This window comes from Pseudophryne corroboree, chromosome 2 (assembly GCF_028390025.1).
Source record: "Pseudophryne corroboree isolate aPseCor3 chromosome 2, aPseCor3.hap2, whole genome shotgun sequence".
NCBI classification, from domain to species: domain Eukaryota; kingdom Metazoa; phylum Chordata; class Amphibia; order Anura; family Myobatrachidae; genus Pseudophryne; species Pseudophryne corroboree.
This window is the reverse complement of record NC_086445.1, coordinates 508,236,001-508,251,449: the sequence shown is the minus strand read 5'-3', so window position 1 is coordinate 508,251,449 and position 15,449 is coordinate 508,236,001. Positions and strand designations below refer to the sequence as shown.

The 15,449-nt window shown below is 47.2% G+C and overlaps 1 protein-coding gene across 2 annotated transcripts in view; it reads left to right on the top strand.

The window, feature by feature from the left end:
* MED13 (mediator complex subunit 13) overlaps positions 1 to 15,449 on the top strand; it is a 411,382-nt gene that overhangs the window by 158,680 nt on the left and 237,253 nt on the right. For both annotated transcript variants that reach the window (XM_063954032.1, XM_063954031.1), the window contains exon 6: positions 1,441 to 1,632. In XM_063954032.1, the coding sequence (XP_063810102.1) occupies positions 1,441 to 1,632 (192 nt within the window). The remainder of the gene's footprint in view (positions 1 to 1,440; positions 1,633 to 15,449) is intronic.

The window sequence follows — 15,449 nt, the reverse complement described above, 5'->3', positions numbered from 1 at the left end:
TTGTTCAACCTGGGTGCCGAGAATTTAGAGGCAGACTAAGTCGCCAAGATCTCCATACCAGGGAATGGGCCCTTAATCCGGACGTCTTCCTGGAGCTATTTCGGCACTGGGGCAGGCCTCAGATCTCATAGCCTCCCGGCGCAACCACTAGTTGCTCCAGAACATTGGTGGACGCTCTGACTGTGCTATGGTGGTACATGTTTGTGTACCTGTTCCACACTTTCCTCTCATTCCATGAGTGCCCTAGCACATCAAGCGCAAGTCTGCCACCATCATTCTCATGGCTCGTAATTGGCCATATCTGGCATGGCTCTCTGATCTTCAAATGCTGCTTGTTGACTATCTGTGGCTATTGCCTCTACTCCTGGAGCTTCTGGAATAAGGTCCGTTCGTAAACCTCGGCGCTTACTGCAGCTGCGTTAAGCTGCATGGCTCTTGAGGCCGCTCTATTGAGACGCAGAGGTATTCTAGAATCTGTTATTCCCACCATGCTCCATGCTTGGAAGCCAGTGACCACCGCCAATTTTTGTATTTGGTGATCTTATGTGGCGTGTGTGGGGTGCTTCTTTTTCCAGGCAGGACTGGATGTTGGTCTGTGCTTGTGGTCGCTGAAGGTTCAAGTGTCTGCTTTTTCCGTTATTATTTCAGTGATTCTGAGCCCGGTTGCCAGATGTCCTGACATTTTTCCAAGGAGTCCTCCGGGTTCACCTCCTTTTGTTCCGCCTACAGACCCATGGGACCTCAACCTTGTGTTGACCTTATTACAGTCATCCGCGTTGGCGGAAGTGGACCTCCATTTCCTATTCTGTTGGCCTTTGCATTAACTCAGCGAGTGTCAGAGCTTGAGGTCCTATCCTGTCAAGCTTTTTACCTCATCTTCAATGATGATTGGGCGGAGTTTCGTAAGAAGCCTGCTATTTTACCAAAGCTGGTTTCTGCTTTCCACATCAACCAGCCGGTCTTGGTGTTGTGCTCCTCATTCCTTGGATGTGGTTTAGGCTCTTCATGTCGTGTCTTGTGAGGGTAGCTGTAACATGATGGCAATATAAACTTAATATGAATATTTATTTTATTTTAAGAGCAAATAAAAAAAAAAATGGTAATGGGTGTGTGCACAAAGAATGAAACCTGGTTAGATTTATATGGCTTTTCATCCACATAAGAGACCGTTCTGGGTTAACTAAAGTTGCAAGAGTACCTAGTTTCAAGGTAACCTGCACTTCCACATATTAAGGTTCACAAGTGGTGAAACTTGGCACCACACACTCGAAATAATAAAATAGCTTTGTCCCATCATTTTTAAAGCATTTTTTTTTTTTTTGAGTAACACGATTGCGTAGTTTAATACAAGTGGATTAAAAAATTATGTATTTCAATTATTAAATATTTGTATTTCATATATTAAAAATCGCTGACCAAGATTATTTTTCTGTTTTGTAGCTGGTGTTCGAATGGTATATCCAGCATGCTTTGTGCTAGTCCCGCAGTCAGACATCCCTACAGCCAGCTCATCTGGGTCCACTCATTGTTCAAACACCTGTTTAGGTGTTCAAGTGCCTGCTTCTGCCAGAGATCCGGCCATGTCTTCAGTAACTCTGACGCCACCAACATCCCCAGAAGAAGTTCAAACAGGTTATTGAATAATGTCATACTTTCCTGTATTCTGCAAACCAAAATGAATGGTTTAAACAGTGATAAAATTTTGCACGTTATTTGAGTGAAAAACAAATACAGTAAAGAAAATTCATTTTTGATTTGCATTGTGTGAGCAGATGTTATGAATCGTCTCTTGTCTCTCCAATTATTAATTGGGACTGATCCTTGAGCATTGTATTTTGGGAGGCCTTCAGTTGTTAAAGGCGTGATAATTAATGGGTGCCCATTGTTGCAGGAAAGTTGTTTTGGGCGCCCTTTAATTATTACGCTTATCGTGCCCAGTTAGTCAAGGTTAAGCCACGTAAGCGACTAAACTAATGGGTGCGAATGGAAAAGTGCTGTTTGGGCACCCAAGCAGCTAACTTTCTGCACATTTCAATTTGCCACCTCTGGGGGATGCAAGATGAAATGTGAGTGTTGCCGCTAATGGGAATCTGATTTGGAGCATCAATTGAATAGCTTCAGTAGACTCCCATTCGCTTAGACACCTTAAAAAAACAATTGCATTCTACCCTGTGTGTGTAATTCCCCACCCCTCACAGGTTTATATATATATATATATATATATTTCTTTTTCATCCACTAGGGGTCGCTGGAGTACTCTTGGGATATGGACGGCGTAGCAGAACAAAGGCACTGAATATTTAAATTTAGAACTCTCCACCCCTCCATATCCCAGAGTACCTCAGTGTACGACCTCAGTGTTTTTTCGGTGCTCACAGCACTAACATCGGCTTGTGGGAGTTCCCACACTTGTGGAAGATTTTATTAATTTTTCATTTTTACTTTCATTTTTACTTTTTACACTTCCCTTCCCAGTTTCTAGAAAAACATGGGTCCGGGATGGTGCCGCATGCAAGGCAGCGCATGGCGTGTCGGTCCTCACAAAGAGCACCCTCACAGCCACAGGCAGCCTACTGTCTCCTGCAAGCTGGACGGAGCTTACAGATAGAAGCCCCGTCGCAGCCATGAACTGAGAAGCTGGACGGAGCTTACAGATAGAAGCCCCGTCGCAGCCATGAACTGAGAAGCTGGACGGAGCTTACAGATAGAAGCCCCGTCGCAGCCATGAACTGAGAAGCTGGACGGAGCTTACAGATAGAAGCCCCGTCGTAGCCATGACTGGAGACATGATCAGATAAGGTAGGCTGGGGAACGGGACGGTCAGCGCAGGCTGCCGCCCGCTATGTGGGAGTATTGTAATGCCGCTTCCGCCGCTCATACGCCCCAGCCGCTCCATACGGCAGCCGCTCCGTCCGGCCATCCCAGCCGCTACGTCCGGCCGCCCAGCATGCCAGAACCGGCGCCGCTACGTCCACCCGCAGACAGCGCTAAGAGGGTGACAACGGGCCGCCGCTCCGTCCGGCCGCCTAGCAACGGCCACCCGCAGACGCTCCGTCAGTCACCAGAAGAAGCAACGGAGCGCTCCTGGTGACCTCCGCTGCTCGGCAAGAAAGCCTCCCTGCAAGAATTCCCTGGCTTCCCGCTGAGACACAGCGTTACAGGGAGCACGGGGGGAAGGGGGGCGGTGGAATCTGGCGGATTACAGCGGCAAGGTGATGTAAAATATTCACTAGATAATAGGCTATTGAGCCTATATTAATGATAGTGAGGCATGTATTGTAACACTGGAGGCATGTATTGTAACATGCCCTGTGATTATCACTTAATAGGCTATTGAGCCTATTAATGTCTGTGATTATCACTGTATAATAGGCTATTGAGCCTATATTAATGTCTGTTATTATCACTGTATAATAAGGCTATTGAGCCTATATTAATGATGGTGAGGCATGTATTGTAACACTGCAGGCATGTATTGTAACATGCCCTGTGATTATTACTGTATAATAGGCTATTTAGCCTATATTAATGTCGGTTATTATCACTGTATAATACGCTATGAGCCTATATTAATGTCTGTGGTTATCACTGTATAAGAGCATATATATATTTATTCACACTAGAGCATGTGTTGTACCCTGCCTGTGATTATCATTGTATAATAGGCTATATTAACACTGAAGCAATTGTTCTGTGATTATCAGGGTCAGCATGGCATGGGGGCCATTTTAACCATGCTTCCTGTTGTTTTACAGTTGTAATTCCGGAACATTCCTGCCATACATCTCTACGCCACCAGAGGCGCAGGGGTGTTAGTGGGAATTTTTGGTTCGGTTTTCACATAGGCTGCCCATGTGAACTGCTTTTCAGCCAGAAATAAATATATATTACACACCTTCAGATAATAACTTTACTAAGTCGTGCAGGTGTCTGTCCGTTGCCTATTGTGTTGTCTGTCTGCATAGGGAGTAAGGCTCCAGCGCAGACTAAAAATACTTTTAAACTAGACATAAATCTACCACATGTTCACTATGTGTGTAGGTTTTCAGAATCCCAGATCCTATGTTAAACATTGGCAATTCAAATTAACTCCGCTCGACAAGATAAGATCGACGGAAGTTATTCCGCAAGCTCTAATGAAGGAGTCTTTCCAAAGGTACAATTTTCCTTTGGGTACCAAGGTGTTAATTTAACTGGTCTTATAATTTAATGCAGTCGGATAATTCTATGTCAGACCTCACATTAAACCAGCAATCAGATAGTGCGGGGTTTGGGCAATCATACATTGCTAATGACCAGTGAGTCAATGTCTCGAATTTACAGAGACTAAGGAGACTCTAACATCTAATCCGTCGAATTTAATAAACAACAGATTTTCAATGAATTTCTTATTTAGAATATCTGACTAAGATTTGTCTATTTACCCGTTTCCACATCTAAATGGGAGAATCCGCCATTGGTGAATTTGTCTGTGTCAAACATTATAAACACCCAAGATACATTTGGCTCACTAGGCGCTCTATGTATGGAAACAATGACGATCACGTTTGACTTATCGTTAATACAAAGCGGCAGAGTATCTCTGTAAAGCTTCTGCTGACGGCTGTTACCTCGATTCTCGCTTTTTAGCGTCGCTAGTTTCAGCACGACAAGGCCAGAAGTTGTTTGATAAATTTCAAAACGTAAATACTTTGGTCCGGCGTTTAAAGTCTTTAGAATCCAGTCTTTTCAAGGCTGTGGTACAAGTCAAGACTTGTAACACCAGGGCGCTAAAGTCAACAAGACAGTGGCTTGACGACCTCTTAGGCCATCTCGAATTTCCAATTGTGGAAGCGCGCCTTTACACATATGCCGGGTTTCCAAACATCCACTCATGGATATATCCGCTATTTAAAGGTTAAAATACTGCCTCTGTCGGACGAAATTAAGAGTTTTGGCAGGTTGCCATTCAGTCTCGGCTGTTTTCAGCTGTTTTTATTTCCAGCCATGGTACACCAACAGAGTCAGGGTTACTTATTCCCCTCTGTTTGGCGTAACGAAACCAGAGGGCTCCGTCGCAGTCTCAATCAGCAAGTCACTTACTGCAGTTTGGAAAATGGAATTTCTGCGGTTAGTATTTGCATATTTGGAGCCACAAAATTGCATAATTGCGCTTGATCTTCAATACCCATTCCGGTTTGGTCACCGCATCACAGGTTCTAGAGTTTTGCAAAACGCCACAACCAATAACCATTTCATCTACCGTTTGGCTTCTTGTCAACGCCTCGGGTATTTACCAAAGTGATGTTGGTGATGATAGCTCATCTCAGAGCCCTGCCAGTGACAATCGTTCCATACTTAAACGATCTGCTCATAAGAACTCTGTCTCAACAGAGGTTCTTCTTACTGGCGCTACTAACGTACACCATGGTGGCAGGTCAAGTTCAAAAAGCAATCGCATCTAATTCCGTCTCAACGACTTCAATTCCTAGGTATGATTATAAATACGGTAAATCAAAGACATTTACCTACTACACCAGCAAGAACAAATATACCAGCTAGTACAATTAGTGCAAAAGCCACGCACACTAGCGGTACATTGGTGTATTCGCCTATTAGGAACAATAATGTGTTTTCAAAGCGCGTTAGTTCGCTGGGCTTCTCTCGCGTTTCCCACAGGGGGGCGAGGGTGTATATACTCTGGACGAGAGTCTCAGAGGTTGAGGAGTTGTAGTTAAAAAGGTCAGCGACAGGGGTTCTAAAACGGATCACGACAGATTGCTGTCTATAAATGTCCTGGAACTCCGTGCAATTTACAATGCGCTACATGCTTTGCTTTCAGTCTGTCCAAGTACAGTCAGACAACGCAACGGGAGTTGCATATACAACAGGGAGGACCAAGAAGCCGCATGGCAATGCGGCAGGTAGCTTGAATCCTCAATTGCCCAGAACACCATTAGGTGATGTTGTCGACAGGGTTCATTCCGGAAGTGAATATCTGTTAGACAGATGATCTCACCCGTCGGGATTTATATCCTGAAAACTGGGCATTCAATCCAGAGGTGTTTCATATGTGAGTCCACAGAAGGGGTTACCCTCAGGTATACATGATGGCATCTCGCCACAATTACAAACGCTCAGTATGTGTACAGAACGACAGATCACAAGGGCAGTGGCGGTGGAGGTTCTCACATTCGTGTGGTCATTCAGCATTGTGTATCTGGCTCCACCAGTTTCCGCTGCTCTCTCCGTTGCTAAAACGGATCATAAGACAGTTCGTCACAGTCATATTGGTGATCTCATGGGTTTCGGAGAGCTTGCTTCTCGAATCTCCAAGGAATACTTGCACACGATCTTGGCCCGCTCATAATACGTCCAACCTGTTACAACAGGGACCGTTCTTTTACCCCTAGTTACCTATGTACCTATTACCTATGTACCGCGGCTGCGGTTGACGGGGTGGGGGTTCAGACCGCCCTCTTAAGAAAAGAAATAGGGCATTACAGTATCGGTTATACCAACCATGTTACGAGCTAGTAAGCCGCTTACGGCAGATCATTATTACAAAATTTGGTGTGCCTATATAGGTGGTGAAGCTCGGAAGTTTCCGACATCATCTTTCAAGTTACCCGTATTCTGTTATTTTACAAACGGGGTGGGATGGAGAACTGCGTTTATCTGCACTGAGGGTGCAGGTATCTGTGTGGTCAAGTTATTTTCAAAGACGTTTGACTCTATTGCGTCGGTACACACCTTTCTACAAGGTGTCATCAAAGTGCAGCCTCCATTTATCCCACCTACAGTGCCAGGCGACTTGAGGTTGGGTTCAGATTTCTTACAGTTTTCATATTTTGAACCCTTACAACAAATGGGGATTGAGTTTCTCACTTGGAAAACGTTTTTCTTCTAGCCTTAGCTTCGGCAAGGGTTTTGTTTTTCATATTTGGGTGCCTTGTATTCCAAGCCACCGTATTTGAGTTTTCTCATGACAAAGCAGAACTTCGGACGAATTCCGATTTCTTATTCTTCACATCAATACACCAATAGTGGTTCCTGTGTTGACAGCACATTCTAGAATTCTAAATGTGGTACACGCATTACGCGTCTATATGTCCCGAACGTCTACAGTACGTAATACGGATACGTTGTTTGTTCTCTATGATGCTGCCAACTGGGGTTAGCCAGTTTCTCAGCAGACATTATCCAGTTGGATAAAAATGACTACAAGTCAGGCTTACTTTAAGGCTAAGTTACAGTCGCCTACGTCAGTAATACTCATCCCACAGGTTCTGTGGGAATGTCAGGACCAGCTGGTCGTGGAGCGTCTACGACGCGGCTACATAGCTTTCAGTGCACACGTTTGTGCACGTTTACACGTTATGAAACGGTTGCGGCATCAGCATCTAGCTTTGGCCGCCTACTGTTACAAGTGCCAAACAGCTCTCCCGCCCACGAGGGAAGCTTTGGTACGTCCCAAGAGTACTCCAGTGACCCCTAGTGGATGAAAAAGAAAATAGGATTTTGGTACTTACCAGGTAAATCCTTTTCTTTGAATCCATAGGGGGCACTGGACGCCCACCCAGAGCAGTTTTACCTGGGTTGTTTTAAGCTCAGAGGAGCTTATGGTAATACATTTTACCTGGTTTGTATTAAGCTCAGAGGAGCTTATGGTAACACAGTTTCACCGATTGGTTCAAAGTATAAAGGTCTATCGGTTATGGTGTCAACTGTTTAGTTGACAGTAACGTTATGGGTCAACTTTGTTGTTGTCCGTTATGTTATAGGAATTCTCCATTGTCAACCTCTCTATATAGTTCCTGTTCGCTCAGTAAAAAACACTGAGGTCGTACACTGAGGTACTCTGGGATATGGAGGGGTGGAGAGTTCTAAATTTAAATATTCAGTGCCTTTGTTCTGCTACGCCGTCCATATCCCAAGAGTACTCCAGTGCCCCCTATGGATTCAAAGAAAAGGATTTACCTGGTAAGTACCAAAATCCTATTATCCCTTATCCAAAATGCTTGGGACCAGAGGTATTTTGGATATCGAATTTTTCCGTATTTTGGAATAACTGCATACCATAATGAGATATCATGGTGATGGGACATTAAATCTAAGCACAGAATGCATTTGTTTCATATACACCTTATACACACAGCCTGAAGGTCATTTAATACAATATTTCTCTAACGTCCTAGTGGATGCTGGGGACTCCGTCAGGACCATGGGGGATTAGCGGCTCCGCAGGAGACAGGGCACAAAAATAAAGCTTTAGGATCAGGTGGTGTGCACTGGCTCCTCCCCCTATGACCCTCCTCCAAGCCTCAGTTAGGTTTTTGTGCCCGTCCGAGCAGGGTGCAATCTAGGTGGCTCTCCTAAAGAGCTGCTTAGAAAAAGTTTTTAGGTTTTTTATTTTCAGTGAGTCCTGCTGGCAACAGGCTCACTGCATCGAGGGACTTAGGGGAGAGAAGTCAACTCACCTGCGTGCAGGATGGATTGGCTTCTTAGGCTACTGGACACCATTAGCTCCAGAGGGATCGAACACAGGCCCAGCCATGGAGTGCGGTCCCGGAGCCGCGCCGCCGACCCCCCTTGCAGATGCCGAAGATGGAAGAGGTCCAGAAGCAGGCGGCAGAAGACTTTTCAGTCTTCCTGAGGTAGCGCACAGCACTGCAGCTGTGCGCCATTGTTGTCAGCACACTTCACACAGCGGTCACGGAGGGTGCAGGGTGCTGGGGGGGCGCCCTGGGCAGCAATGTATAATACCTTTTTATGGCTAAAAAATACATCACATATAGCCCTTGAGGCTATATGGATGTATTTAACCCCTGCCAGATCTCACAAACTCCGGAGAAGAGCCCGCCGAAATAGGGGGCGGAGCTTATTCTCCTCAGCACACAGCGCCATTTTCCTGCTCAGCTCCGCTGTGAGGAAGGCTCCCAGGACTCTCCCCTGCACTGCACTACAGAAACAGGGTAAAACAGAGAGGGGGGGCACTTTTTTTGGCGATATTACTATATTTCTCTGACGTCCTAAGTGGATGCTGGGGACTCCGTCAGGACCATGGGGAATAGCGGCTCCGCAGGAGACAGGGCACAAAAGTAAAAGCTTTAGGATCAGGTGGTGTGCACTGGCTCCTCCCCCTATGACCCTCCTCCAAGCCTCAGTTAGATTTTTGTGCCCGGCCGAGAAGGGTGCAATCTAGGTGGCTCTCCTAAAGAGCTGCTTAGAGTAAAAGTTTTGTTAGGTTTTTTTATTTTCAGTGAGTCCTGCTGGCAACAGGCTCACTGCATCGAGGGACTTAGGGGAGAGAAGTGAACTCACCTGCGTGCAGGATGGATTGGCTTCTTAGGCTACTGGACACCATTAGCTCCAGAGGGAGTCGGAACACAGGTCTCACCCTGGGGTTCGTCCCGGAGCCGCGCCGCCGACCCCCTTGCAGATACCGAAAAGTGAAGAGGTCCAGAAACCGGCGGCAGAAGACTTTTCAGTCTTCATAAGGTAGCGCACAGCACTGCAGCTGTGCGCCATTGTTGTCAGCACACTTCATAGCAGCGGTCACTGAGGGTGCAGGGCGCTGGGGGGGGCGCCCTGGGCAGCAATGATAGTACCTTATTCTGGCTAAAAATACATCACATATAGCCCCTGGGGGCTATATGGATGTATTTAACCCCTGCCAGGTCTCAGAAAAACGGGAGAAGAAGCCCGCCGAAAAGGGGGCGGGGCCTATTCTCCTCAGCACACAGCGCCATTTTCCCTCACAGAAATGCTGGTGGGAAGGCTCCCAGGCTCTCCCCTGCACTGCACTACAGAAACAGGGTTAAAACAGAGAGGGGGGGCACTTATTTGGCGATATGACTATATATATTAAAATGCTATAAGGGAAAAACACTTATATAAAGGTTGTCCCTGTATAATTATAGCGTTTTTGGTGTGTGCTGGCAAACTCTCCCTCTGTCTCCCCAAAGGGCTAGTGGGGTCCTGTCCTCTATCAGAGCATTCCCTGTGTGTGTGCTGTGTGTCGGTACGTGTGTGTCGACATGTATGAGGACGATGTTGGTGAGGAGGCGGAGCAATTGCCTGTAATGGTGATGTCACTCTCTAGGGAGTCGACACCAGAATGGATGGCTTATTTAAGGATTTACGTGATAATGTCAACACGCTGCAAGGTCGGTTGACGACATGAGACGGCCGGCAAACCAATTAGTACCTGTCCAGGCGTCTCAAACACCGTCAGGGGCGTTAAAACGTCCTTTTACCTCAGTCGGTCGACACAGACACGGACACTGACTCCAGTGTCGACGGTGAAGAAACAAACGTATTTTCCTTTAGGGCCACACGTTACTTGTTAAGGGCAATGAAGGAGGTGTTACATATTTCTGATACTACAAGTACCACAAAAAAGGGTATTATGTGGAGTGTGAAAAAACTACATGTGGTTTTTCCTGAATCAGATAAATTAAATGAAGTGTGTGATGATGCGTGGGTTTCCCCCGATAGAAAATTATTGGCGGTATACCCTTTCCCACCAGAAGTTATGGCGCGTTGGGAAACACCCCTTAGGGTGGATAAGGCGCTCACTTATCAAAACAAGTGGCGTTACCGTCTCCAGATACGGCCGCCCTCAAGGAGCCAACTGATAGGAGGCTGGAAAATATCCTAAAAAGTATATACACACATACTGGTGTTATACTGCGACCAGCGATCGCCTCAGCCTGGATGGGCAGCGCTGGGGTGGCTTGGTCGGATTCCCTGACTGGAAATATTGATACCCTTGACAGGGACAGTATTTTATTGACTATAGAGCATTTAAAGGATGCATTTCTATATATGCGAGATGCACAGAGGGATATTTGCACTCTGGCATCAAGAGTAAGTGCGATGTCCATATCTGCCAGAAGATGTTTATGGACACGACAGTGGTCAGGTGATGCAGATTCCAAACGGCACATGGAAGTATTGCCGTATAAAGGGGAGGGGTTATTTGGGGTCGGTCCATCGGACCTGGTGGCCACGGCAACAGCTGGAAAATCCACCTTTTTTACCCCAAGTCACATCTCAGCAGAAAAAGACATCGTCTTTTCAGCCTCAGTCCTTTCGTCCCCATAAGGGCAAGCGGGCAAAAGGCCAGTCATATCTGCCCAGGGATAGAGGTAAGGGAAGAAGACTGCAGCAGGCAGCCCATTCCCAGGAACAGAAGCCTTCCACCGCTTCTGCCAAGTCCTCAGCATGACGCTGGGGCCGTACAAACAGGTGCGGTGGGGGGTCGTCTCAAGAGTTTCAGCACGCAGTGGGCTCACTCGCAAGTGGACCCCTGGATCCTACAAGTAGTATCCCAGGGGTACAGATTGGAAATTCGAGACGTCTCCCCCTCGCAGGTTCCTGAAGTTTGCTTTACCAACGTCTCCCTCCGACAGGGAGGCAGTATTGGAAACAATTCACAAGCTGTATTCCCAGCAGGTGATAATCAAAGTACCCCTCCTACAACAAGGAAAGGGGTATTATTCCACACTATATTGTGGTACTGAAGCCAGATGGCTCGGTGAGACCTATTCTAAATCTGAAATATTTGAACGCTTACATACAAAGGTTCAAATCAAGATGGAGTCACTCAGAGCAGTGATAGCGAACCACGAAGAAGGGGACTATATGGTGTCCCTGGACATCAAGGATGCTTACCTCCATGTCCAAATTTGCCCTTCTCACCAAGGGTACCTCAGGTTCGTGGTACAAAACTGTCACTATCAGTTTCAGACGCTGCCGTTTGGATTGTCCACGGCACCCCGGGTCTTTACCAAGGTAATGGCCGAAATGATGATTCTTCTTCAAAGAAAAGGCGTCTTAATTATCCCTTACTTGGACGATCTCCTGATAAGGGCAAGGTCCAGAGAACAGTTGGAGGTCGGAGTAGCACTATCTCAAGTAGTTCTACGACAGCACGGGTGGATTCTAAATATTCCAAAATCGCAGCGGTCTCCGACGACACGTCTGCTGTTCCTAGGGATGATTCTGGACACAGTCCAGAAAAAGGTGTTTCTCCCGGAGGAGAAAGCCAGGGAGTTATCCGAGCTAGTCAGGAACCTCCTAAAACCAGGAAAAGTGTCAGTGCATCATTGCACAAGGGTCCTGGGAAAAATGGTGGCTTCTTACGAAGCGATTCCATTCAGCAGATTTCACGCAAGAACTTTTCAGTGGGATCTGCTGGAAAAATGGTCCGGATCGCATCTTCAGATGCATCAGCGGATAACCCTGTCTCCAAGGACAAGGGTGTTTCTTCTGCGGTGGCTGCAGAGTGCTCATCTACTAAAGGGCCGCAGATTCGGCATTCAGGACTGGGTCCTGGTGACCACGGATGCCAGCCTGAGAGGCTGGGGAGCAGTCACACAGGGAAAAAATTTCCAGGGAGTGTGATCAAGTCTGGAGACTTCTCTCCACATAAATATACTGGAGCTAAGGGCAATTTACAATGTTCTAAGCTTAGCAAGACCTCTGCTTCAAGGTCAGCCGGTATTGATCCAGTGGGACAACATCACGGCAGTCGCCCACGTAAACAGACAGGGCGGCACAAGAAGCAGGAGGGCAATGGCAGAAACTGCAAGGATTCTTCGCTGGGCGAAAAATCATGTGATAGCACTGTCAGCAGTGTTCATTCCGGGAGTGGAAAACTGGGAAGCAGACTTCCTCAGCAGGCACGATCTCCACCCGGGAGAGTGGGGACTTCATCGGGAAGTATTCCACATGATTGTGAACCGTTGGGAAAGACCAAAGGTGGACATGATGGCGTCCCGCCTGAACAAAAAACTGGACAGGTATTGCGCCAGGTCAAGAGACCCTCAAGCAATAGCTGTGGACGTTCTGGTAACACCGTGGGTGTACCAGTCGGTGTATGTGTTCCCTCCTCTGCTTCTCATACCCAAGGTACTGAGAATTATAAGACGTAGAGGAGTAAGAACTATACTCGTGGCTCCGGATTGGCCAAGAAGGACGTGGCACCCGGAACTTCAAGAAATGCTCACAGAGGACTCATGGCCTCTGCCGCTAAGAAGGGACTTGCTTCAGCAAGTACCAGGTCTGTTCCAAGACTTACCGCGGCTGCGTTTGACGGCATGGCGGTGGAACGCCGGATCCTAAGGGAAAAAGGCATTCCGGAAGAGGTCATTCCTACCCTGGTCAAAGCCAGGAAGGAGGTGACCGCACAACATTATCACCACATGTGGCGAAAATATGTTGCGTGGTGTGAGGCCAGGAAGGCCCCACGAAGAAATTTCAACTCGGTCGATTCCTGCATTTCCTGCAAACAGGAGTGTCTATGGGCCTCAAATTGGGGTCCATTAAGGTTCAAATTTCGGCCCTGTCGATTTCTTCCAGAAAGAATTGGCTTCAGTTCCTGAAGTCCAGAAGTTTGTCAAGGGAGTACTGCATATACAACCCCCTTTTGTGCCTCCAGTGGCACTGTGGGATCTCAACGTAGTTCTGGGATTCCTCAAATCACATTGGTTTAAACCGCTCAAATCTGTGGATTTGAAATATCTCACATGGAAAGTGACCATGATGTTGGCCCTGGCCTCGGCCAGGCGAGTGTCAGAATTGGCGGCTTTGTCTCACAAAAGCCCATATCTGATTGTCCATTCGGACAGGGCAGAGCTGCGGACTCGTCCCCAGTTTCTCCCTAAGGTGGTGTCAGCGTTTCACCTGAACCAGCTTATTGTGGTACCTGCGGCTACTAGGGACTTGGAGGACTCCAAGTTGCTAGATGTTGTCAGGGCCCTGAAAATATAGGTTTCCAGGACGGCTGGAGTCAGGAAAACTGACTTGCTGTTATCCTGTATGCACCCAACAAACTGGGTGCTCTTGCTTCTAAGCAGACGATTGCTAGTTGGATGTGTAGTACAATTCAGCTTGCACATTCTGTGGCAGGCCTGCCACAGCCAAAATATGTAAATGCCCATTCCACAAGGAAGGTGGGCTCATCTTGGGCGGCTGCCCGAGGGGTCTCGGCTTTACAACTTTGCCGAGCTGCTACTTGGTCAGGGGCACACCCTGGCTGAGGAGGACCTGGAGTTCTCTCACTCGGTGCTGCAGAGTCATCCGCACTCTCCCGCCCGTTTGGGAGCTTTGGTATAATCCCCATGGTCCTGACGGAGTCCCCAGCATCCACTTAGGACGTCAGAGAAAATAAGAATTTACTTACCGATAATTCTATTTCTCGTAGTCCGTAGTGGATGCTGGGCGCCCATCCCAAGTGCGGATTGTCTGCAATACTTGTACATAGTTATTGTTACAAAAATCGGGTTATTATTGTTGTGAGCCATCTTTTCAGAGGCTCCGCTGTTATCATGCTGTTAACTGGGTTCAGATCACAGGTTGTACAGTGTGATTGGTGTGGCTGGTATGAGTCTTACCCGGGATTCAAAATCCTTCCTTATTGTGTACGCTCGTCCGGGCACAGTATCCTAACTGAGGCTTGGAGGAGGGTCATAGGGGGAGGAGCCAGTGCACACCACCTGATCCTAAAGCTTTTACTTTTGTGCCCTGTCTCCTGCGGAGCCGCTATTCCCCATGGTCCTGACGGAGTCCCCAGCATCCACTACGGACTACGAGAAATAGAATTATCGGTAAGTAAATTCTTATTTTAAGCTGCTATAAGGATACAACACTTATATAGGGTTGTTCCCATATATATTATAGCGCTTGGGTGTGTGCTGGCAAACTCTCCCTCTGTCTCCCCAAAGGGATAGTGGGGTCCTTTTTTCAATAGAGCATTCCCTGTGTGTCTGCTGTGTGTCGGTACGTGTGTGTCGACATGTATGAGGACGATGTTGGTGTGGAGGCAGAGCAATTGCCGGTAATGGTGATGTCACCCCCCAGGGAGTCGACACCGGAATGGATGGCTTTGTTTATGGAATTACGTGATAATGTCAGCACATTACAAAAATCAGTTGACGACATGAGACGGCCGGAAAACCAGTTAGTACCTGCCCAGGCGTCTCAGACACCGTCAGGGGCTGTAAAACGCCCTTTACCTCAGTCGGTCGACACAGACCCAGACACTGAATCTAGTGTCGACGGTGAAGAAACAAACGTATTTTCCAGTAGGGCCACACGTTATATGATCATGGCAATGAAGGAGGCTTTGCATATCTCTGATACTACAAGTACCACAAAAAGGGGTATTATGTGGGGGGTGAAAAAACTACCTGTAGTTTTTCCTGAATCAGAGGAATTGAATGATGTATGTGATGAAGCGTGGGTTAACCCAGATAGAAAAGTGCTAATTTCAAAAAAGTTATTGGCATTATACCCTTTCCCGCCAGGTTAGGGCGCGCTGGGAAACACCCCCTAAGGTGGATAAGGCGCTCACACGCTTATCAAAACAAGTGGCGTTACCGTCTCCTGATACGGCCGCCCTCAAGGATCCAGCTGATAGGAGGCTGGAAACTACCCTAAAAAGTATATACACACATACTGGT